The following is a 24,409-nucleotide window of genomic DNA, read 5'->3' on the forward strand; positions in this document are numbered from 1 at the left end:
CATGCTCCCTTCCCTCGCTCCCTTCCCTCTCTCCCCTCCCTCTCTCTCCCCCCTCCCTCTCTCTCTCCCCTTCCCTCTCTCTCCCCCTCCCTCTCCCTCTCTCTTTCTCCCCCTCCAACACAGTTACTTGGATTATCTGCAACTTCACACGAGGTTTGCCAATCACCATGTTCACAGGCAGCAAAGTAAAAAGCAAACCTGTGAATGCTGGAAATAGACAGCGAGTCTGTCGGAGCCGAGTAAAGCACGGCTGGGTTTGAACCTGCGCCGCCGTTAGCTTTCAGGCACATCGCGACAAGATGCGGAGTGACGTTCCCTTCCCACCGGTTTGATAATGTGTCTCAGCCCCACTCTCTGCACCAGCACGTCCCACACAAGCCACGGCCCGCTCGATACATCACGCCGAGTCTGCAGCACAGAAACAGGCCATTCGGCCCCACTGCTCCGTGCCGGTGTTTCTGCCCCACACCAGCCTCCCTCCCACCCCTCTTCATCTCACCCCATCACCATATCCTTCTATTCCTTTCTCCCTCGTGTGTTTATCCAGCTTCCCCTTAAATGCATCGACGCTATTCGCCTCAACCACTCCCTGTGGTCTTCTTCTTAGGCAGTCCCTCGGAACCGAGGATGACTTGCTTCCACACTAACAATGAGTTCTCAGGTGACTGATGAGTCCAATGCGGGACCTACAGTCTCTGTCACAGGTGGGGCAGACAGTGGTTGAAGGGGCGGGTGGGTGGGGTGCTTGGGTTGACGTGCGCTCCTTGCGCTTGGCTTCGGCTTGCTTCCGGCGAACTACCTGTGGTGGCGAGTTCCACATTCTCTCCACTCTCTGGGTAAAGGAGTTTCTCCTGAATTCCCGATTGGATTTATTAGTGACTCTCTTATATTGACGGCCCCTCGTTCTGGTCTCCTCCACAAGTGGAAACAGCTTCTCTACGTCTACCCTATCGAACCCTTTCATAATTTTAAAGCCCTCGATCAGGTCCCCCCTCAGCCTTCTCTTGTCTAGAGAAAAGAGCCCCAGCCTGTTCAGCCTTTCCTGATAGTTACAGCCTCTCAGTTCTGGTATTGCCAACGAAGTGAATTAGGGGCTGTGGGACTGTGTCCAGCAGGAACTGGACTGCGACTGTCCCGTACTCACGTATGTAGGAACTTTACACACCATCAGTTAAGGCTGGGTTTGAACCGGGCACCTTGAGGTGAAAGGTCAGGGTTGGGCCTATGACGCCACAGAAAGGTCAAAGTTAACCGTCCCCGTTCAGGCGCCGGTTGCCCTGGCGTTGGGTTCAGTTGCTGTCCGTGTACTAACCTCTCGAGCGGTGTCGGTCTTCACCTCCGTGGTCTCGCTGCTCTCTATCTGCTCTGCTACCTCTGTGGCGGTTAACTTTGAAGTCTGCAAGGTGTTGACGAGCTGCACGTCGTCCAGTAGTGAGCCTGTAGCCTCGTTCAGCAATCTGGAGGAGACGGACCGGCCGTGAATAAGCATTAAATCCAGCAATCCTACAGCGCTTTCCCCCAACTCCGCTCCGGAACTGGGGCGCGCTCCCGACTCCAGCTTTCGGGAGCTGTTGGGAGATTTTTTCCCCCCCCTCCCTCCTCCTCACCTGAAGGCTGGATTTAGTTAAACAAGTTTACTGCTGGCAGGCTGTTTGACTGGGAGGGGGCAGCACCCGAGCTCCATCCTCTGCCGGCACCACACGTGCACTCTGCGGGGTAGCGCTTGGGAGAGCGAGCGAGCCTCTTGTTGATGTCCTCCCTATTCAGCCCAAAGGACTGAAATACAGATCTTGCTACAGTGACCAGCAGCTCCTGGGCTACCAAAGGCCGGGCTGCCAACAGTCAGCTGAACTCCTTGGGGAAAAATTCGGTTGCCTTGCGCCTCCCGTTAGTGCCTAGGGGGCACAAAGCAACTAGTGCCCGGGCGCGGCGATGTTTGCGCCGCTCGCGAAATTGACCGGACATTTTGCGGTGGTGCTAAACACTACCGCCACGATGTCCTGCGCCGGCAGATCGTGACGTCAGTCGAGCGTGCAACGCCCCGGACCGGATATTGAGTGGCGCCCCCTACCTTTCCGCCTGCCGCTAGCAGTGACAGGTTGAGGGGAGCGTTTTGCAGTCGGGAAGGGACTGGGGGAGCGCTATTTAAAGGTGACCGCTTCCTGCCTTTTTTTGTCGGCGACATTTTTACACCACACATTCTGAGAGAGAGAGAGAGAGAGACTTCTGGAGAGATTCGACGCTGTGTGAAGGAGTTTAGGGTACCGAGCAGCACTTTGCAGGTTCATTTTGATTTGCCCTTCCTTGTATCGATTTAGAAGAGACTGTGGTGGCTGCACTCTGAGCTCTTTCCCTGGGTCTCTCCATTGTTCTTTCCAGCAGATTTGATGTACAGGTCTCTCCAGACCGAGATTCAAGGCTGCAATGAGCAGGGTGTGGATGGAGAGCAAGATCGACCCTCCCCTTTAAGAACTGGCCGGCGCCAGTGTGTCTGTGTTCCATTGCTGACTGACATCACATGAGCTTCGCCAGCGCTCTGAGGTAGCGCCTCGCTCCTCGGCGTTAGCGCCTTGAGACAGGTGTGTAGCGCCTGATTTAGCGCTCCAATCACCTCCAGGGGCGAGAGAAGCCAAGTTTGCAGTCGGAGGCGATAATTAGCGCCAGGCGCTAAACTTTGCGCACGGCCGATAATCGCGCCCCAAACGGGGCGATACCGAATTCCTCCCCCCTTGATTTTTGGCCTTGCTGAAGGTCAGACTTGGTCTGTTACCTCAGAATTTCATCCTCCAGTTCTTTCAGTTTCTTCTTGCCCGCTGCGATGTTCATGACCAGCGAGTCCTTTTGCTCCTCCAGCTCTGGGCGTTCCTTCCTCACCACAATGCCCAGCAACTGCGCCTCAAGGCCCTACAGCAGCGGTCAGACACAAAAAGGGCATCAGTAAAGGCAGACCTGCCAAAGGCCCACCGACCCTTGGAAAAGGTCATGGATTCTAAAGCAGCGGAAAGAGATCTCGAGGGGCAATGAGGAGAGATGTTTTCACTCAGAGGGTTGTGGGGATCGGGAACGCTCGACCTGGAAAGATGGCAGAAGCTGATTCCAGCAATAATTTTAAGGGGGAGTTGGGCGGGTGCTGGAGGAGCAGCAACTGACAGGGTTAGGGACAGAAAACAGGGAGATGTGGGACTGAGCATGGCCGCTCTTTCCAAGAGCCGGCACAGACAGGCCTCCTCCTGTGCAGTAAGTTTCTACGATTCTAACAGGGGATGATACACCGTTCATCTCATTCCCGAGGGAAAGTACCGAATAAACATTCCTGATCAGGCATCCCCATCCGACTTGGGCTTCTATTACTGATTGACTGGACTGGACAGTTAGAATCAGCAAGAATCAGCAACGGGAGAACGAGGCACCCTAATGGGAACAATGATTTAAACATTCTCGGTTGCCCCTGAGGCTCCGTGCTTCACCTATATGGTCTATGAATGAAAAAAGCTCGGACATTTCAGCCCAAAGGAAACCAGGCAAAACTTCACAACAATCAGCCTTCCTCACATCTCCACTCTGCAATCTAGCCTTACACTATTCCAGACAACAATCCCTCCAACCGTCCAGACAACAATCCCTCCAACCGTCCAGACAACAATCCCTCCAACCGTCCAGACAGCAATCCCTCCAACCGTCCAGACAACAATCCCTCCAACCGTCCAGACAGCAATCCCTCCAACCGTCCAGACAGCAATCCCTCCAACCATCCAGACAGCAATCCCTCCAACCATCCAGACAGCAATCCCTCCAACCGTCCAGACAGCAATCCCTCCAACCGTCCAGACAGCAATCCCTCCAACCGTCCAGACAACAATCCCTCCAACCGTCCAGACAGCAATCCCTCCAACCATCCAGACAGCAATCCCTCCAACCGTCCAGACAGCAATCCCTCCGACCGTCCAGACAGCAATCCCTCCAACCGTCCAGACAACAATCCCTCCAACCGTCCAGACAGCAATCCCTCCAACCATCCAGACAGCAATCCCTCCAACCGTCCAGACAGCAATCCCTCCAACCGTCCAGACAGCAATCCCTCCAACCGTCCAGACAACAATCCCTCCAACCGTCCAGACAGCAATCCCTCCAACCGTCCAGACAGCAATCCCTCCAACCATCCAGACAACAATATCTCCAACCGTCCAGACAACAATATCTCCAACCGTCCAGACAGCAATCCCTCCAACCGTCCAGACAGCAATCCCTCCAACCGTCAAGACAGCAATCCCTCCAACCGTCCAGACAACAATATCTCCAACCGTCAAGACAGCAATCCCTCCAACCGTCCAGACAACAATCCCTCCAACCGTCCAGACAGCAATCCCCCCAACCGTCCAGGCAACAATCCCTCCAACCGTCCAGACAACAATCCCTCCAACCGTCCAGACAACAATCCCTCCAACCGTCCAGACAACAATCCCTCCAACCGTCCAGACAACAATCCCTCCAACCGTCCAGACAACAATCCCTCCAACCGTCCAGACAACAATCCCTCCAACCGTCCAGACAACAATCCCTCCAACTGTCCAGACAACAATCCCTCCAACCGTCCAGACAACAATCCCTCCAACCGTCCAGACAACAATATCTCCAACCACCCCAGACAACAATATCTCCAGCCGTCCAGACAACAATCCCTCCAACCGTCCAGACAACAATCCCTCCAACCGTCCAGACAACAATATCTCCAGCCGTCCAGACAGCAATCCCTCCAACCGTCCAGACAGCAATCCCTCCAATCGTCCCAGACAACAATATCTCCAACCGTCCCAGACAGCAATATCTCCAACTGTCCAGACAGCAATCCCTCCAACCGTCCAGACAACAATCCCTCCAACCGTCCAGACAACAATATCTCCAACCGTGTAGACAACAATATCTCCAACTGTCCAGACAACAATCCCTCCAACCGTCCAGACAACAATCCCTCCAACCGTCCAGACAACAATATCTCCAACCGTCCAGACAACAATCCCTCCAACCATCCAGACAACAATCCCTCCAACCGTCCAGACAACAATCCCTCCAACCGTCCAGACAACAATCCCTCCAACCGTCCAGACAACAATATCTCCAGTCGTCCAGACAACAATCCCTCCAACCGTCCAGACAACAATCCCTCCAACCGTCCAGACAACAATATCTCCAACCGTCCAGACAGCAATCCCTCCAACCGTCCAGACAACAATATCTCCAGCCGTCCAGACAGCAACCCCTCCAACCGTCCAGACAGCAATCCCTCCAATCGTCCCAGACAACAATATCTCCAACCGTCCAGACAATATCTCCAACCATCCAGACAGCAATCCCTCCAATCGTCCCAGACAACAATATCTCCAACCGTCCCAGACAACAATATCTCCAACCGTCCCAGACAATCCCTCCAACCGTCCCAGACAACAATCCCTCCAACCGTCCAGACAACAATCCCTCCAACCGTCCAGACAACAATATCTCCAACCGTCCAGACAACAATCCCTCCAACCGTCCAGACAACAATCCCTCCAACCGTCCAGACAGCAATCCCTCCAACCGTCCAGACAACAATCCCTCCAACCGTCCAGACAACAATCCCTCCAACCGTCCCAGACAACAATATCTCCAACCGTCCCAGACAACAATATCTCCAACCGTCCAGACAACAATCCCTCCAACCGTCCAGACAACAATCCCTCCAACCGTCCAGACAACAATCCCTCCAACCGTCCAGACAACAATATCTCCAACCGTGTAGACAACAATATCTCCAACCGTCCAAACAACAATCCCTCCAACCGTCCAGACAACAATTTCTCCAACCGTCCAGACAACAATCCCTCCAACCGTCCAGACAACAATCCCTCCAACCGTCCAGACAACAATCCCTCCAACCGTCCAGACAACAATCCCTCCAACCGTCCAGACAACAATCCCTCCAACCGTCCAGACAACAATATCTCCAGCCGTCCAGACAACAATCCCTCCAACCGTCCAGACAACAATATCTCCAACCGTCCAGACAACAATATCTCCAGCCGTCCAGGCAAAAATCCCTCCAACCGTCCAGACAACAATATCTCCAACCGTGTAGACAACAATCCCTCCAACCGTCCAGACAACAATATCTCCAACCACCCCAGACAACAATATCTCCAACCGTCCAGACAACAATCCCTCCAACCGTCCAGACAACAATCCCTCCAACCGTCCAGACAACAATATCTCCAACCGCCCAGACAACAATATCTCCAACCGTGTGGACAACAATCCCTCCAACCGTCCAGACAATATCTCCAACCGTCCAGACAACAATATCTCCAACCATCCAGACAATATCTCCAACCGTCCCAGACAACAATCCCTCCAACCGTCCCAGACAACAATATCTCCAACCGTCCCAGACAACAATCCCCCCAACCCTCCAGACAACAATCCCTCCAACCGTCCAGACAACAATATCTCCAACCGTCCAGACAGCAATCCCTCCAACCGTCCAGACAGCAATCCCTCCAATCGTCCCAGACAGCAATCCCTCCAACCGTCCAGACAGCAATCCCTCCAACCGTCCAGACATCAATATCTCCAACCGTCCAGACAATATCTCCAGCCGTCCAGGCAACAATCCCTCCAACCGTCCAGACAACGGTATCTCCAACCGTTCAGACAACAATATCTCCAACCGTCCAGACAACAATCCCTCCAACCGTCCAGACAACAATCCCTCCAACCGTCCAGAAAACAATATCTCCAACCGTCCAGACAACAATATCTCCAACCGTCCAGACAACAATCCCTCCAACCGTCCAGACAACAATCCCTCCAACCGTCCAGACAACAATCCCTCCAACCGTCCAGACAACAAACCCTCCAACCGTCCAGACAACAACCCCTCCAACCGTCCAGACAACAATCCCTCCAACCGTCCAGACAACAATATCTCCAACCGTGTAGACAACAATCCCTCCAACCTTCCAGACAACAATATCTCCAACCGTGTAGACAACAATCCCTCCAACCGTCCAGACAACAATATCTCCAACCACCCCAGACAACAATATCTCCAACCGTCCAGACAACAATATCTCCAACCGTCCAGACAACAATATCTCCAACCGTCCCAGATAACAATCCCTCCAACCGTCCAGACAACAATATCTCCAGCCGTCCAGACAACAATCCCTCCAACCGTCCCAGACAACAATATCTCCAACCGTCCAGACAACAATATCTCCAACCGTCCAGACAACAATCCCTCCAACCGTCCCAGACAACAATATCTCCAGCCGTCCAGACAATCCCTCCAACCGTACAGACAACAATATCTCCAACCGTCCAGACAACAATCCCTCCAATCGTCCAGACAACACTCCCTCCAACCGTCCAGACAACAATCCCTCCAACCGTCCCAGACAACAATCCCTCCAACCGTCCAGACAACAATCCCTCCAACTGTCCCAGATAACAATCCCTCCACCCGTCCAGACAACAATATCTCCAACCGTCCAGACAATCCCTCCAACCGTGCAGACAACAATATCTCAAACCGTCCCAGACAACAATCTCTCCAACCGTCCAGACAACAATATCTCCAACCGTCCAGACAACAATCCCTCCAATCGTCCAGACAACAATCCCTCCAACCGTCCAGACAACAATCCCTCCAACCGTCCAGACAACAATATCTCCAACCGTCCAGACAACAATATCTCCAGCCGTCCACGCAACAATGCCTCCAACCGTCCAGACAACAATATCTCCAGCCGTCCAGACAACAATCCCTCCAACCGTCCAGACAACAATGTCTCCAACCGTCCCAGACAACAATCCCTCCAACCGTCCAGACAACAATCCCTCCAACCGTCCAGACAACAATATCTCCAACCATCCAGACAATATCTCCAACCGTCCAGACAACAATGTCTCCAACCGTCCAGACAACAATCCCTCCAACCGTCCAGACAACAATATCTCCAACCGTCCAGACAACAATCCCTCCAACCGTCCAGACAGCAATCCCTCCAACCGTCCCAGACAACAATCCCTCCAACCGTCCAGACAACAATCCGTCCAACCGTCCAGACAACAATCCCTCCAACCGTCCAGACAACAATCCCTCCAACCGTCCAGACAACAATATCTCCAACCACCCCAGACAACAATATCTCCAACCGTCCAGACAACAATATCTCCAACCGTGTAGACAACAATCCCTCCAACCGTCCAGACAACAATCCCTCCAACCGTCCAGACAATCCCTCCAACCGTCCAGACAACAATCCCTCCAACCGTCCAGACAGCAATCCCTCCAACCGTCCAGACAACAATCCCTCCAACCGTCCCAGACAATATCTCCAACCGTCCCAGACAACAATATCTCCAACCGTCCAGACAGCAATCCCTCCAACCGTCCAGACAACAATCCCTCCAACCGTCCCAGCCAACAATATCTCCAACCGTCCCAGACAACAATATCTCCAACCGTCCAGACAACAATCCCTCCAACCGTCCAGACAACAATCCCTCCAACCGTCCAGACAACAATCCCTCCAACCGTCCAGACAACAATATCTCCAACCGTCCAGACAACAATATCTCCAACCGTGCAGACAACAATCCCTCCAACCGTCCAGACAACAATGTCTCCAACCACCCCAGACAACAATATCTCCAACCGTCCAGACAATATCTCCAACCGTGTAGACAACAATATCTCCAACCGTCCAGACAATATCTCCAACCGTCCAGACAACAATCCCTCCAACCGTCCCAGACAACAATATCTCCAACCGTCCCAGACAACAATCCCTCCAGCCGTCCAGACAACAATCCCTCCAACCGTCCAGACAACAATCCCTCCAACCGTCGAGACAACAATCCCTCCAACCGTCGAGACAACAATCCCTCCAACCGTCCAGACAACAATATCTCCAACCGTCCAGACAGCAATCCCTCCAATCGTCCAGACAGCAATCCCTCCAACCGTCCAGACAGCAATCCCTCCAATCGTCCCAGACAACATAGAAACATAGAAACATAGAGGTAGGAACAGGAGTAGGCCATTCGGCCCTTCGAGCCTGCTCCGCCATTCAATGAGATCATGGCTGATCTTCGTCTGAGATCTTAGCTGATCTTACCAGTTCAGTACCCCGTCCCCGCCTTTTCTCCGTAACCCTTAATCCCCTTAGCCTTCAGAAATATATCCAATTCTCTCTTGAAAATATTTATTGAATTAGCCTTCACAGCCCTCTGTGGCAGGGAATTCCACAGGCTCACCACTCTTTGAGTGAAGAAATTCTTCCTCATCTCTGTTTTAAATGATTTGCCCGCTATTTTTAGACTGTGGCCCCTGGTTCTGTGCTCCCCTGCCATTGGAAACATTCTCTCTGAATTCAGCCTGTCCAGGCCTGCCATAATTTTATATGTTTCGATGAGATCCCCTCTCAATCTTCTAAACTCCAGTGAGTACAAGCCCAAACTATTCAATCTCTCCTCGTAGGTCATTCCCGCCATTCCAGGTATCAGCCTGGTGAATCGCCGCTGCACTCTTTCCATGGCAAGAACATCCTTCCGCAGATGGGGCGACCAAAACTGTACACAATACTCCAGATGCGGTCTCACCAGCACCTTGTACAGCTGTAGTAAGGTATCCCTATTCCTATACTCGAACCCCCTTGATATGAAGGCCAACATACCATTTGCCTTCTTAATCGCCTGTTGCACCTGCATGCTCTCCTTCAGTGACTGGTGCACAAGAACACCCAGGTCCCTCTGCACTTCCCCATCTCCCAATCTATTGCCATTTAGATAATAATCTACCCTCCTGTTTTTACCCCCAAAGTGGATAACCTCGCATTTATCCACATTATAGTGCATCTGCCACGTATCCGCCCATTCCCCCAACCTGTCCAAATCGCACTGTAGCCTCCTGACATCCTCATCAGAGCCCACCCCTCCTCCTAGTTTAGTGTCGTCAGCGAATTTGGAAATATTGCATCCAATTCCCTGATCCAGATCATTTATATATATTGTGAACAGCTGGGGTCCCAGGACAGATCCTTGCGGCACCCCGCTGGTCACTGCCTGCCACTCCGAAAACGAGCCGTTTATTCCAACTCTCTGTTTTCTATCCGCCAGCCAGTTCTCTATCCACGTTAATACTTTGCCCCCAATCCCATGAGCCTTAATTTTGCATGATAATCTTTTGTGTGGAACCTTATCGAAGGCTTTCTGGAAGTCAAGGTACACCACATCCACTGGCTCTCCCCCATCTATTTTACCAGTTACTTCCTCAAAAAATTCCAGCAGATTAGTCAAACACGATTTACCCTTTGTAAATCCATGTTGACTCTGTCCGATCCTTTCCCCATTTGTCAAGTGCTCCGCTATTTTATCCTTAATAATGGACTCTAGCATTTTGCCCACAACCGATGTAAGGCTTACTGGTCTATAATTCCCTGCTTTCTCTCTACCCCCCTTTTTAAATATTGGGGTAACATTAGCTACCCTCCAATCCACGGGTACTGTTCCCGAGTCAATGGAGTTCCGGAAGATGATCCTTAGAGCATCTGCTATCTCCAGGGCCACCTCCTTAAGTACCCTAGGATGTAGTTTATCAGGCCCCGGGGATTTGTCGGCCTTCAGTCCCCTCAACTTACCCAACACCATATCCCTAGAGATACTAATTTCTGTCAGCTCCTCCCTCTCATTAGTCCCTATGTTTGCCGATATTCCTGGGAGGTTATTTGTGTCCTCCTTTGTGAATACAGAACCAAAGTATGAGTTTAATTGGTCTGCCATTTCCTTATTCTCCATTATATATTCTCCCGAATCGGACTGCAAGGGACCGACTTGGGATTTTACCAGTCTTTTCCTCCTGATATACCGATAAAAGCTTTTGCAGTCTGTCTTTATGTTTGCTGCAAGTTTACTTTCGTATTCTATTTTCCCCTTCCTGATTAATCCCTTTGTCCTCTTTTGCTGTATCCTGTACTGCCCCCAATCTTCCGGTCTGCTGCTTTTTTTTGCCAGTTGATATGCCCTTTTTTTTGATTTTATGCTGTCCCTAATTTCCCTCGTTATCCACGGTTGAGCCACCTTTTTAGGTTTATTTTTATGCCAAACCGGTATAAACATGTTCTGGAATTCTTCCATTCTATCTTTGAATGCTTGCCATTGTCTATCCACTGTCAATCCCCCCAGAAACACCACCCAATCAATCTTACCCAATTCCCGTCTCATACCCTCGTAATTCCCTTTATTTAAGTTCTGGACCTTAGTCTCTGATTCAATTTCCTCACTCTCCATCTCGACTGAGAGCTCGATCATATTATGATCGCTCTGACCCAAGGGGCCTCGTACAAGAAGATTGTTGATAAGTCCCTTCTCATTGCACAATACCCAGTCTAAAATGGCCTGATCTCGAGTCGGCTCCTCGACATATTGGTCCAGATAACCGTCCCGAAAACATTCCAGGAATTCCTCCTCCTCAGAATTTTTACTAATTTGGGTAGTCCAATCAATATGTAAATTAAAGTCACCCATGATGACAGCTGTGCTCTTATCGCACGCTTCTCTAATTTCCCTTTTTATGCCTTCCCTCACCTCCATATTACTATTTGGAGGCCTATATATCACACCCACTAACGTTTTCCTCCCCTTGCTATTTCTCATTTCTACCCATACAGATTCCGTTTCATCCGAGTTAATATCCTTCCTTTCCATTGCATTAATCCCCTCCTTTACCAGCAATGCTACCCCACCTCCCCTACCTTTTTGCCGATCCTTCCTAAATATTGTATATCCCTGGATGTTAAGTTCCCAGCCTTGCCCACCCTGCAGCCACGTTTCTGTAATCCCAATCAAATCATACTTGTTTACCTCTATTTCCACAACTAATTCATCCACCTTGTTCCTAATGCTTCTAGCATTAAGATACAAAGCCTTCAGGCTTGCTTTTTTCACACTCTCATTATGAATTAGTTTGGCCCTTTGTGTTTCTCTCCTTTGCTTATTGCTTCTCACCTTTCTACCATCTATTTCTGACTTCATATGACTTCCCTCTTTTCCACTACCTAGGTTCCCATCCCCCTGCCAAATTAGTTTAAATCCTCCCGAACCGCCCTAGAAAATATTACCCCGAGGACATCGGCTCCCTCACAGTTCAGGTGTAGACCGTCCCCTTGGTACAGGTCACTCCTCCCCAAGAACTGGTTCCAATGCCTCAAGAATTTAAATCCCTCTCCCTTGCACCACTGCTCAAGCCACGTATTTAGCTTATCTATCTTACTCTCTCTAAACTTATTAGCTCGTGGCACTGGTAGCAATCCAGAGATTACTACCTTTGAGGTCCTACTTTTCAATTTAGCTCCTAACTCCCTAAATTCAGCTTGTAGGACCTCCTCCCTCTTTTTACCTACATCGTTGGTACCTACATGTACCACGACAACTGGCTGTTCCCCCTCCCCCTTCAGAATGCTCTGCACCCGCTCCGAGACATCCTTGACCCTTGCACCAGGGAGGCAACATACCATCTTGGAGTCTCAATCCCTCCAACCGTCCAGACAGCAATCCCTCCAACCGTCCAGACAGCAATATCTCCAACCATCCAGACAATATCTCCAACCGTCCAGAAAACAATATCTCCAACCATCCAGACAATATCTCCAACCGTCCAGACAACAATCCCTCCAACTGTCCAGACAATAATCCCAACCATCCAGACAACAATATCTCCAACCGTCCAGACAACAATCCCTCCAACTGTCCAGACAACAATCCCTCCAACCGTCCAGACAGCAATATCTCCAACCGTGTAGACAACAATATCTCCAACCGTCCAGACAACAATCCCTCCAACCGTCCAGACAACAATCCCTCCAACCGTCCAGACAACAATATCTCCAACCGTCTAGACAACAATCCCTCCAACGGTCCAGACAACAATATCTCCAACCGTCCAGACAACAATCCCTCCAACCGTCCAGACAACAATATCTCCAACCGTCCAGACAGCAATCCCTCCAACCGTCCAGACAACAATATCTCCAGCCGTCCAGACAGCAACCCCTCCAACCGTCCAGACAGCAATCCCTCCAATCGTCCCAGACAACAATATCTCCAACTGTCCCAGACAGCAATATCTCCAACTGTCCAGACAGCAATCCCTCCAACCGTCCAGACAACAATCCCTCCAACCGTCCAGACAACAATCCCTCCAACCGTCCAGACAACAATATCTCCAACCATCCAGACAGCAATCCCTCCAATCGTCCCAGACAACAATATCTCCAACCGTCCCAGACAACAATATCTCCAACCGTCCCAGACAATCCCTCCAACCGTCCAGACAACAATCCCTCCAACCGTCCAGACAACAATATCTCCAACCGTCCAGACAACAATCCCGCCAACCGTCCAGACAACAATCCCTCCAACCGTCCAGACAGCAATCCCTCCAACCGTCCAGACAACAATCCCTCCAACCGTCCAGACAACAATCCCTCCAACCGTCCCAGACAACAATATCTCCAACCGTCCCAGACAACAATATCTCCAACCGTCCAGACAACAATCCCTCCAACCGTCCAGACAACAATCCCTCCAACCGTCCAGACAACAATCCCTCCAACCGTCCAGACAACAATATCTCCAACCGTGTAGACAACAATATCTCCAACCGTCCAGACAACAATCCCTCCAACCGTCCAGACAACAATCCCTCCAACCGTCCAGACAATATCTCCAACCGTCCAGAAAACAATATCTCCAACCATCCAGACAATATCTCCAACCGTCCAGACAACAATCCCTCCAACCGTCCAGACAATAATCCCAACCATCCAGACAACAATATCTCCAACCGTCCAGACAACAATCCCTCCAACCGTCCAGACAACAATCCCTCCAACCGTCCAGACAACAATCCCTCCAACCGTCCAGACAACAATATCTCCAGTCGTCCAGACAACAATCCCTCCAACCGTCCAGACAACAATCCCTCCAACCGTCCAGACAACAATATCTCCAACCGTCCAGACAGCAATCCCTCCAACCGTCCAGACAACAATATCTCCAGCCGTCCAGACAGCAACCCCTCCAACCGTCCAGACAGCAATCCCTCCAATCGTCCCAGACAACAATATCTCCAACTGTCCCAGACAGCAATATCTCCAACTGTCCAGACAGCAATCCCTCCAACCGTCCAAACAATCCCTCCAACCGTCCAGACAACAATCCCTCCAACCGTCCAGACAACAATATCTCCAACCATCCAGACAGCAATCCCTCCAATCGTCCCAGACAACAATATCTCCAACCGTCCCAGACAACAATATCTCCAACCGTCCCAGACAATCCCTCCAACCGTCCAGACAACAATCCCTCCAACCGTCCAGACAACAATATCTCCAACCGTCCAGACAACAATCCCTCCAACCGTCCAGACAACAATCCCTCCAACCGTCCAGACAGCAATCCCTCCAACCGTCCAGACAACAATCCCTCCAACCGTCCAGACAACAATCCCTCCAACCGTCCCAGACAACAATATCTCCAACCGTCCCAGACAACAATATCTCCAACCGTCCAGACAACAATCCCTCCAACCGTCCAGACAACAATCCCTCCAACCGTCCAGACAACAATCCCTCCAACCGTCCAGACAACAATATCTCCAACCGTGTAGACAACAATATCTCCAACCGTCCAGACAACAATCCCTCCAACCGTCCAGACAACAATCCCTCCAACCGTCCAGACAATATCTCCAACCGTCCAGAAAACAATATCTCCAACCATCCAGACAATATCTCCAACCGTCCAGACAACAATCCCTCCAACCGTCCAGACAATAATCCCAACCATCCAGACAACAATATCTCCAACCGTCCAGACAACAATCCCTCCAACTGTCCAGACAACAATCCCTCCAACCGTCCAGACAACAATATCTCCAACCGTCTAGACAACAATATCTCCAACCGTCCAGACAACAATATCTCCAACCGTCTAGACAACAATATCTCCAACCGTCCAGACAACAATCCCTCCAACGGTCCAGACAACAATATCTCCAACCGTCCAGACAACAATCCCTCCAACCGTCCAGACAACAATCCCTCCAACCGTCCAGACAGCAATCCCTCCAACCATCCAGACAATATCTCCAACCGTCCCAGACAACAATATCTCCAACCGTCCAGACAACAATCCCTCCAACCGTCCAGACAACAATCCCTCCAACCGTCCAGACAACAATCCCTCCAACCGTCCAGACAACAATCCCTCCAACCGTCCAGACAACAATCCCTCCAACCGTCCAGACAACAATCCCTCCAACCGTCCAGACAACAATATCTCCAACCGTGTAGACAACAATCCCTCCAACCGTCCAGACAACAATATCTCCAACCACCCCAGACAATATCTCCAACCGTCCAGACAACAATATCTCCAACCGTGTAGACAACAATCCCTCCAACCGTGTAGACAACAATAACTCCAACCGTCCCAGACAACAATATCTCCAACCGTCCAGACAGCAATATCTCCAACCGTCCCAGACAACAATATCTCCAACCGTCCAGACAACAATCCCTCCAACCGTCCCAGACAACAATATCCCCAACCGTCCAGACAACAATATCTCCAACCGTCCCAGACAACAATCCCTCCAACCGTCCCAGACAACAATCCCTCCAACCGTCCCAGACAATATCTCCAACCCTCCAGACAACAATCCCTCCAACCGTCGAGACAACAATCCCTCCAACCGTCGAGACAACAATATCTCCAACCGTCCAGACAACAATCCCTCCAACCGTCCAGACAGCAATCCCTCCAATCGTCCCAGACAACAATATCTCCAGCCGTCCAGACAACAATATCTCCAACTGTCCAGACAACAATCCCTCCAACCGTCCAGACAACAATATCTCCAACCGTCCAGACAACAGTATCTCCAACCGTCCAGACAACAATATCTCCAACTGTCCAGACAACAATCCCTCCAACCGTCCAGACAACAATCCCTCCAACCGTCCAGAAAGCAATCCCTCCAACCATCCAGACAATATCTCCAACCGTCCCAGACAACAATATCTCCAACCGTCCAGACAACAATCCCTCCAACCGTCCAGACAACAATCCCTCCAACCGTCCAGACAACAATCCCTCCAACCGTCCAGACAACAATCCCTCCAACCGTCCAGACAACAATCCCTCCAACCGTCCAGACAACAATATCTCCAGTCGTCCAGACAACAATCCCTCCAACCGTCCAGACAACAATATCTCCAACCGTCCAGACAACAATCCCTCCAACCGTCCAGACAACAATCCCTCCAACCGTCCAGACAACAATCCCTCCAACCGTCCAGACAACAATCCCTCCAACCGTCCAGACAACAATCCCTCCAACCGTCCAGACAATATCTCCAACCACCCCAGACAACAATATCTCCAACCGTCCAGACAACAATATCTCCAACCGTCCCAGACAACAATCCCAGACAACAATATCTCCAACCGTCCAGACAACAAAATCTCCAACCGTCCCAGACAACAATCCCTCCAGCCGTCCCAGACAACAATATCTCCAACTGTCCAGACAACAATCCCTCCAACCGTCCCAGACAACAATATCTCCAGCCGTCCAGACAACAATATCTCCAGCCGTCCAGACAATCCCTCCAACCGTCCAGACAACAATATCTCCAACCGTCCCAGACAACAACCTCTCCAACCGTCCAGACAACAATATCTCCAACCGTCCAGACAACAATCCCTCCAATCGTCCAGACAACAATCCCTCCAACCGTCCAGACAACAATCCCTCCCACCGTCCAGACAACAATCCCTCCAACCGTCCAGACAACAATATCTCCAACCGTCCAGACAACAATATCTCCAGCCGTCCAGGCAACAATGCCTCCAACCGTCCAGACAACAATATCTCCAACCGTCCAGACAACAATATCTCCAGCCGTCCAGGCAACAATGCCTCCAACCGTCCAGACAACAATCCCTCCAACCGTCCAGACAATCCCTCCAACCGTCCAGACAACAATCCCTCCAACCGTCCCAGACAACAATCCCTCCAACCGTCCAGACAACAATATCTCCAACCGTCCAGACAACAATCCCTCCAACCGTCCAGACAACAATCCCTCCAACCGTCCAGACAATCCCTCCAACCGTCCAGACAACAATCCCTCCAACCGTCCAGACAACAATATCTCCAACCGTCCAGACAACAATCCCTCCAATCGTCCAGACAACAATCCCTCCAACCGTCCAGACAACAATCCCTCCAACCGTCCAGACAACAATCCCTCCAACCGTCCAGACAACAATATCTCCAACCGTCCAGACAACAATATCTCCAGCCATCCAGGCAACAATGCCTCCAACCGTCCAGACAACAGTATCTCCAACCGTCCAGACAACAATATCTCCAACCGTCCAGACAACAATCCCTCCAACCGTCCAGACAATAATCCCTCCAACCGTCCAGACAATAATCCCTCCAACCGTCCAGACAATATCTCCAACCGTCCAGACAACAATCCCTCCAACCGTCCAGACAACAATCCCTCCAACCGTCCAGACAACAATATCTCCAACCGTCCAGACAACAATATCTCCAACCGTTCAGACAACAATCCCTCCAACCGTCCAGACAACAATATCTCCAGCCGTCCAGACAACAATCCCTCCAACCGTCCAGACAACAATCCCTCCAACCGTCCAGACAGCAATCCCTCAAACCATCCAGACAATATCTCCAACCGTCCCAGACAACAATATCTCCAACCGTCCAGACAACAATCCCTCCAACCGTCCAGCCAACAATCCCTCCAACCGTCCAGACAACAATCCCTCCAACCGTCCAGACAACAATCCCTCCAACCGTCCAGACAACAATCCCTCCAACCGTCCAGACAACAATCCCTCCAACCGTCCAGACAACAATCCCTCCAACCGTCCAGACAACAATATCTCCAACCGTGCAGACAACAATCCCTCCAACCGTCCAGACAACAATATCTCCAACCACCCCAGACAATATCTCCAACCGTGTAGACAACAATCCCTCCAACCGTGTAGACAACAATAACTCCAACCGTCCCAGACAACAATATCTCCAACCGTCCAGACAGCAATATCTCCAACCGTCCCAGACAACAATATCTCCAACTGTCCAGACAACAATCCCTCCAACCGTCCCAGACAACAATATCCCCAACCGTCCAGACAACAATATCTCCAACCGTCCCAGACAACAATCCCTCCAACCGTCCCAGACAATATCTCCAACCCTCCAGACAACAATCCCTCCAACCGTCGAGACAACAATCCCTCCAACCGTCGAGACAACAATATCTCCAACCGTCCAGACAACAATCCCTCCAACCGTCCAGACAGCAATCCCTCCAATCGTCCCAGACAACAATATCTCCAGCCGTCCAGATAACAATATCTCCAACTGTCCAGACAACAATCCCTCTAACCGTCCAGACAACAATCCCTCCAACCGTCCAGACAACAATCCCTCCAACCATCCAGACAACAATCCCTCCAACCGTCCAGACAACAATCCCTCCAACCGTCCAGACAACAATATCTCCAACTGTCCAGACAACAATCCCTCCAACCGTCCAGACAACAATCCCTCCAACCGTCCAGAAAGCAAACCCTCCAACCATCCAGACAATATCTCCAACCGTCCCAGACAACAATATCTCCAACCGTCCAGACAACAATCCCTCCAACCGTCCAGACAACAATCCCTCCAACCGTCCAGACAACAATCCCTCCAACCGTCCAGACAACAATCCCTCCAACCGTCCAGACAACAATCCCTCCAACCGTCCAGACAATCCCTCCAACCGTCCAGAAAGCAATCCCTCCAACCATCCAGACAATATCTCCAACCGTCCCAGACAACAATATCTCCAACCGTCCAGACAACAATCCCTCCAACCGTCCAGACAACAATCCCTCCAACCGTCCAGACAACAATCCCTCCAACCGTCCAGACAACAATATCTCCAACCGTCCAGACAACAATCCCTCCAACCGTCCCAGACAACATCTCCAACCGTCCCAGACAACAATCCCTCCAACCGTCCCAGACAACAATCCCCTCCAACCGTCCAAACAATCCCTCCAACCGTCCAGACAACAATCCCTCCAACCGTCCAGACAACAATATCTCCAACCGTCCCAGACAACAATATCTCCAACCGTCCCAGACAACAATCCCTCCAACCGTCCAGACAACAATATCTCCAGCCGTCCCAGACAGCAATATCTCCAACTGTCCAGACAGCAATCCCTCCAACCATCCAGACAACAATCCCTCCAACCGTCCAGACAGCAATCCCTCCAACCGTCCAGACAACAATATCTCCAACCGTCCAGACAACAATATCTCCAGCCGTCCAGACAACAATCCCTCCAACCGTCCAGACAATATCTCCAGCCGTCCAGACAACAATCCCTCCAGCCGTCCAGACAACAATCCCTCCAACCGTCCAGACAACAATATCTCCAGCCGTCCAGGCAACAATCCCTCCAACCGTCCAGACAACAATATCTCCAACCGTCCCAGACAACAATCCCTCCAACCGTCCAGACAACAATATCTCCAACCGTCCAGACAACAATATCTCCAACCGTGTAGACAACAATCCCTCCAACCGTCCAGACAACAATCCCTCTAACCGTCCCAGACAACAATATCTCCAACCGTCCAGACAACAATCCCTCCAACCGTCCAGACAACAATCCCTCCAACCGTCCCAGACAACAATATCTCCAACCGTCCAGACAACAATCCCTCCAACCGTCCCAGACAACAATATCTCCAACCGTCCAGACAACAATCTCTCCAACCGTCCCAGACAACAATCCCTCCAACCGTCCAGACAACAATATCTCCAACCGTCCAGACAATCCCTCCAACTGTCCAGACAACAATCCCTCCAACCGTCCAGACAGCAACATCTCCAACCGTCCAGACAACAATATCTCCAACCGTCCAGACAATCCCTCCAACCGTGCAGACAACAATCCCTCCAACCGTCCAGACAACAATATCTCCAACCGTCCCAGACAACATCTCCAACCGTCCCAGACAACAATCCCTCCAAGCCCCTATACTCCACTCTACCGTTACTCTGCCTCCTCTGCCCCTATACTCCACTCTGCCGTTACTCTGCCTCCTCTGCCCCTATACTCCATTCTACCGTTACTCTGCCTCCTCTGCCCCTATACTCCACTCTACCGTTACTCTGCCTCCTCTGCCCCATACTCCATTCTACCGTTACTCTGCCTCCTCTGTCCCTATACTCCACTCTACCGTTACTCTGCCCCTATACTCCACTCTACCATTACTCTGCCTCCTCTGCCCCTATACTCCATTCTACCGTTACTCTGCCTCCTCTGCCCCTATACTCCACTCTACCATTACTCTGCCTCCTCTGCTCCTATACTCCATTCTACCGTTACTCTGCCTCCTCTGCCCCTATACTTCACTCTACCGTTACTCTACCTCCTCTGCCCCTATACTCCACTCTACCGTTACTCTGCCTCCTCTGCCCCTATACTCCACTCTACCGTTACTCTGCCTCCTCTGCCCCTATACTCCACTCTACCATTACTCTGCCTCCTCTGCTCCTGTACTCCATTCTACCGTTACTCTGCCTCCTCTGCCCCTACACTTCACTCTACCGTTACTTTGCCTCCTCTGCCCCTCTACTCCACTCTACCGTTACTCTGCCCCTATACTCCACTCTATCGTTACTCTGCCTCCTCTGCCCCTATACTCCACTCTACCGTTACGCTGCCTCCTCTGCTCCTATACTCCACTCTACCGTTACTCTGCCTCCTCTGCCCCTGTACTCCACTCTACCGTTACTCTGCCTCCTCTGCCCCTATACTCCATTCTATCGTTACTCTGCCTCCTCTGCCCCATACTCCATTCTACCGTTACTCTGCCTCCTCTGCCCCTCTACTCCATTCTACCGTTACTCTGCCTCCTCTGCCCCAACACTCCATTCTACCGTTACTCTGCCTCCTCTGCCCCATACTCCATTCTACCGTTACTCTGCCTCCTCTGCCCCTATACTCCACTCTACCGTTACTCTACCTCCTCTGCCGCTTTACTCCATTCTACCGTTACTCTGCCTCCTCTGCCCCTATACTCCAGTCTACCGTTACTCTACCCCTATACTCCATTCTACCGTTACTCTGCCTCCTCTGCCCCTATACTCCACTCTACCGTTACTCTGCCTCCTCTGCCCCTATACTCCATTCTACCGTTACTCTGCCTCCTCTGCCCCTATACTCCATTCTACCGTTACTCTGCCTCCTCTGCCCCTATACTCCACTCTACCGTTACTCTGCCTCCTCTGCCCCTATACTCCACTCTACCGTTACTCTGCCTCCTCTGCCCCTATACTCCACTCTACCGTTACTCTGCCTCCTCTGCCCCTATACTCCACTCTACCGTTACTCTGCCTCCTCTGCCCCTATACTCCACTCTACCTTTACTCTGCCTCCTCTGCCCCTATACTCCACTCGACCGTTACTCTGCCTCCTCTGCCCCTATACTCCACTCTACCATTACTCTGCCTCCTCTGCCCCTATACTCCACTCTACCTCCTCTGCCCCTATACTCCACTCTAACGTTACTCTGCCTCCTCTGCCCCTATACTCCACTCTACCGTTACTCTGCCTCCTCTGCCCCTATACTCCACTCTACCGTTACTCTGCCTCCTCTGTCCCTATACTCCATTCTACCGTTACTCTGCCTCCTCTGCCCCTATATTCCACTCTACCGTTACTCTGCCTCCTCTGCCCCTATACTCCATTCTACCGTTACTCTGCCTCCTCTGCTCCTATACTCCACTCTACCGTTACTCTGCCTCCTCTGCCCCTATACTCCACTCTACCGTTACTCTGCCTCCTCTGCCCCTATACTCCACTCTACCGTTACTCTGCCTCCTCTGCCCCTATACTCCATTCTACCGTTACTCTGCCTCCTCTGCCCCTATACTCCACTCTACCGTTACTCTGCCTCCTCTGCCCCTATACTCCACTCTACCGTTACTCTGCCTCCTCTGCCCCTATACTCCACTCTACCGTTACTCTGCCTCCTCTGCCCCTATACTCCATTCTACCGTTACTCTGCCTCCTCTGCCCCTATACTCCACTCTACCGTTACTCTGCCTCCTCTGCCCCTATACGCCATTCTACCGTTACTCTGCCTCCTCTGCCCCTATACTCCACTCTACCATTACTCTGCCTCCTCTGCCCCTATACGCCATTCTACCGTTACTCTGCCTCCTCTGCTCCTATACGCCATTCTACCATTACTGTGCCTCCTCTGCCCTCCCCAGAAGTCCATTCCACTCTTTGTGTGGTGTCAGACGGGCACCAACCTGCACTTTGACAGCAAAGTTGACGATGGTGGTTTTGGTGGAGATTTCGGGAGCGTAGTGTGGATTGGACAGCTTGGTGGTGATGTAAAACCGGAACGCCATGTTGTATTCGATCTCCTTGTCGCCGAGTTTCATCAGCAGGCGCCCACCTAGGGAAGGGAAAGAGCAGCACTGATCGAGCGCGAAACTAGTGCCCTGGGCTTCATTAAAGGGATGGGAACCTGGTGTTTCAAGCACCGCCTCCAGAGAGGCACAAAAGCATCACCTCTGAGCTTTTTAGTTTATTAAAAAGGAATTATGACATTCTTATATTGAATATTCTTCCTCACTATTCTAAACTTGTAATGAACCTTGGTTAGACCACACTTGGAGTACTGCGTACAGTTCTGGTCGCCATATTATAAAAAGGATATAGAGGCACTGGAGAGGGTGCAGAGAAGATTTACAAGGATGTTACCAGAAATGCGAGGGTACACATATCAGGAAAGGATGAACAGGCTGGGTCTCTTTTCTCTTGAAAAGAGAAGGCTGAGGGGCGACCTAATAGAGGTCTTTAAAATAATGAAAGTTTTTGATAGAGTGGATACAGAGAGAGTGTTTCCACTTGTGGGGAAGAGCATAACTAGGGGCCATCAATATAAGATAGTCACCAAGAAATCCAATGGGGAATTCAGAAGAAACTTCTTTCCCCAGAGAGTGGTGAGAATGTGGAACTCGCTACCACAGGGAGTGGTTGAAGCAAATAGTATCGATGCATTTAAGGGGAGGCTGGATAAACACATGAGGGAGAAGGGAATAGAGGGTTACGCTGATAGAGTTAGATGAGGAAAGACGGGGAGGAGGCTCGAGTGGAGCATAAACGCCAGCATCGACTGGTTGGGCCGAATGGCCTGTTTCTGTGCCGTATATCCGATGTAATCCTATGTAATTCTGCACTTGCATCGCTCTTTTCACCCTCCCACACTTCGCCCAGGTTACCATTTTTCTCGTAGCTTGTATGTCGGCAGGCTGTCGGCCCTGAGGGGAGGAGCGAATCACAGCCACGCTTGATCCTAGCCTCACCCCCCCACTCCTACATGCACACACGAGCCACCAGGACGTCACGGGATAGCAATCAGGAGCAGGGAATCCTTGCTGATTCCTCACCCTCTCCGGACCAAGAGACATAGAAACATAGAAGATAGGAGCAGGAGTAGGCCATTCGGCCCCTCGAGCCTGCTCCGCCATTCAATGAGATCATGGCTGATCATCCAAATTCAATACCCTGTCCCTGCCTTCTCCCCATATCCCTTGATCCCTTTAGCCTTAAGAAATATATCTAACTCCTTCTTGAATATATTTAATGAATTGGCCTCAACTGCATTCTGTGGTAGAGAATTCCACAGGTTCACCACTCTCTGGGTGAAGAAATTCCTCCTCATTTCTGTCCTAAATAGCTTACCCCTTATCCTTAGACTGTGACCCCTGGTTCTGGACTCCCCCGCCATTGGGAACATCCTTCCTGCATCTAGTCTGTTTAGTCCTGTTAGAATTTTATAAGTTTCAATGAGATCACCTCTCATTCTTCTAAACTCCAGCGAATATAAGCCCAATCGACCCAATCTCTCCTCATACGTCATTCCTGCCATCCCAGCTATCAGTCTGGTGAATCTTCGCTGAACTCCCTCCATGGCAAGAACATCCTTCCTCAGATAAGGCGACCATAACTGCACACAATACTCAAGGTGTGGTCTCACCAAGGCCCTGTACAACTGCAGCAAAACATCCTTGTTCCTGTACTCAAACCCTCTCGCTACGAAGGCCAACATGCCATTTGCCTTCTTAACCGCCTGCTGCACCTGCATGCTTACCTTCAGCGACTGGTGCACAAGGACACCCAGGTCTCGTTGCACTTCCCCTTCTCCAAATCTATTGCCATTCAGATAATAATCTGCCTTCCTGTT

At 51.0% G+C, this 24,409-nt stretch overlaps 1 protein-coding gene across 1 annotated transcript in view; it reads right to left on the reverse strand.

The window, feature by feature from the left end:
* LOC147091125 (dynein axonemal heavy chain 2-like) overlaps window positions 1-24,409 on the reverse strand; it is a 138,808-nt gene that overhangs the window by 31,453 nt on the left and 82,946 nt on the right. The window contains exons 22-24 of the mRNA XM_085977590.1: window positions 22,467-22,615; window positions 2,771-2,904; window positions 1,313-1,457 (exon numbers count right to left, since the gene is read on the reverse strand). Of these exons, the coding sequence (XP_085833716.1) occupies window positions 1,313-1,457; window positions 2,771-2,904; window positions 22,467-22,615 (428 nt within the window). The remainder of the gene's footprint in view (window positions 1-1,312; window positions 1,458-2,770; window positions 2,905-22,466; window positions 22,616-24,409) is intronic.

The sequence above is a fragment of the Somniosus microcephalus genome, unplaced genomic scaffold, assembly GCF_052327205.1.
Source record: "Somniosus microcephalus isolate GS21.2 unplaced genomic scaffold, FLI_Smic_1.0 unresolved_chr4, whole genome shotgun sequence".
NCBI classification, from domain to species: Eukaryota; Metazoa; Chordata; class Chondrichthyes; order Squaliformes; family Somniosidae; genus Somniosus; species Somniosus microcephalus.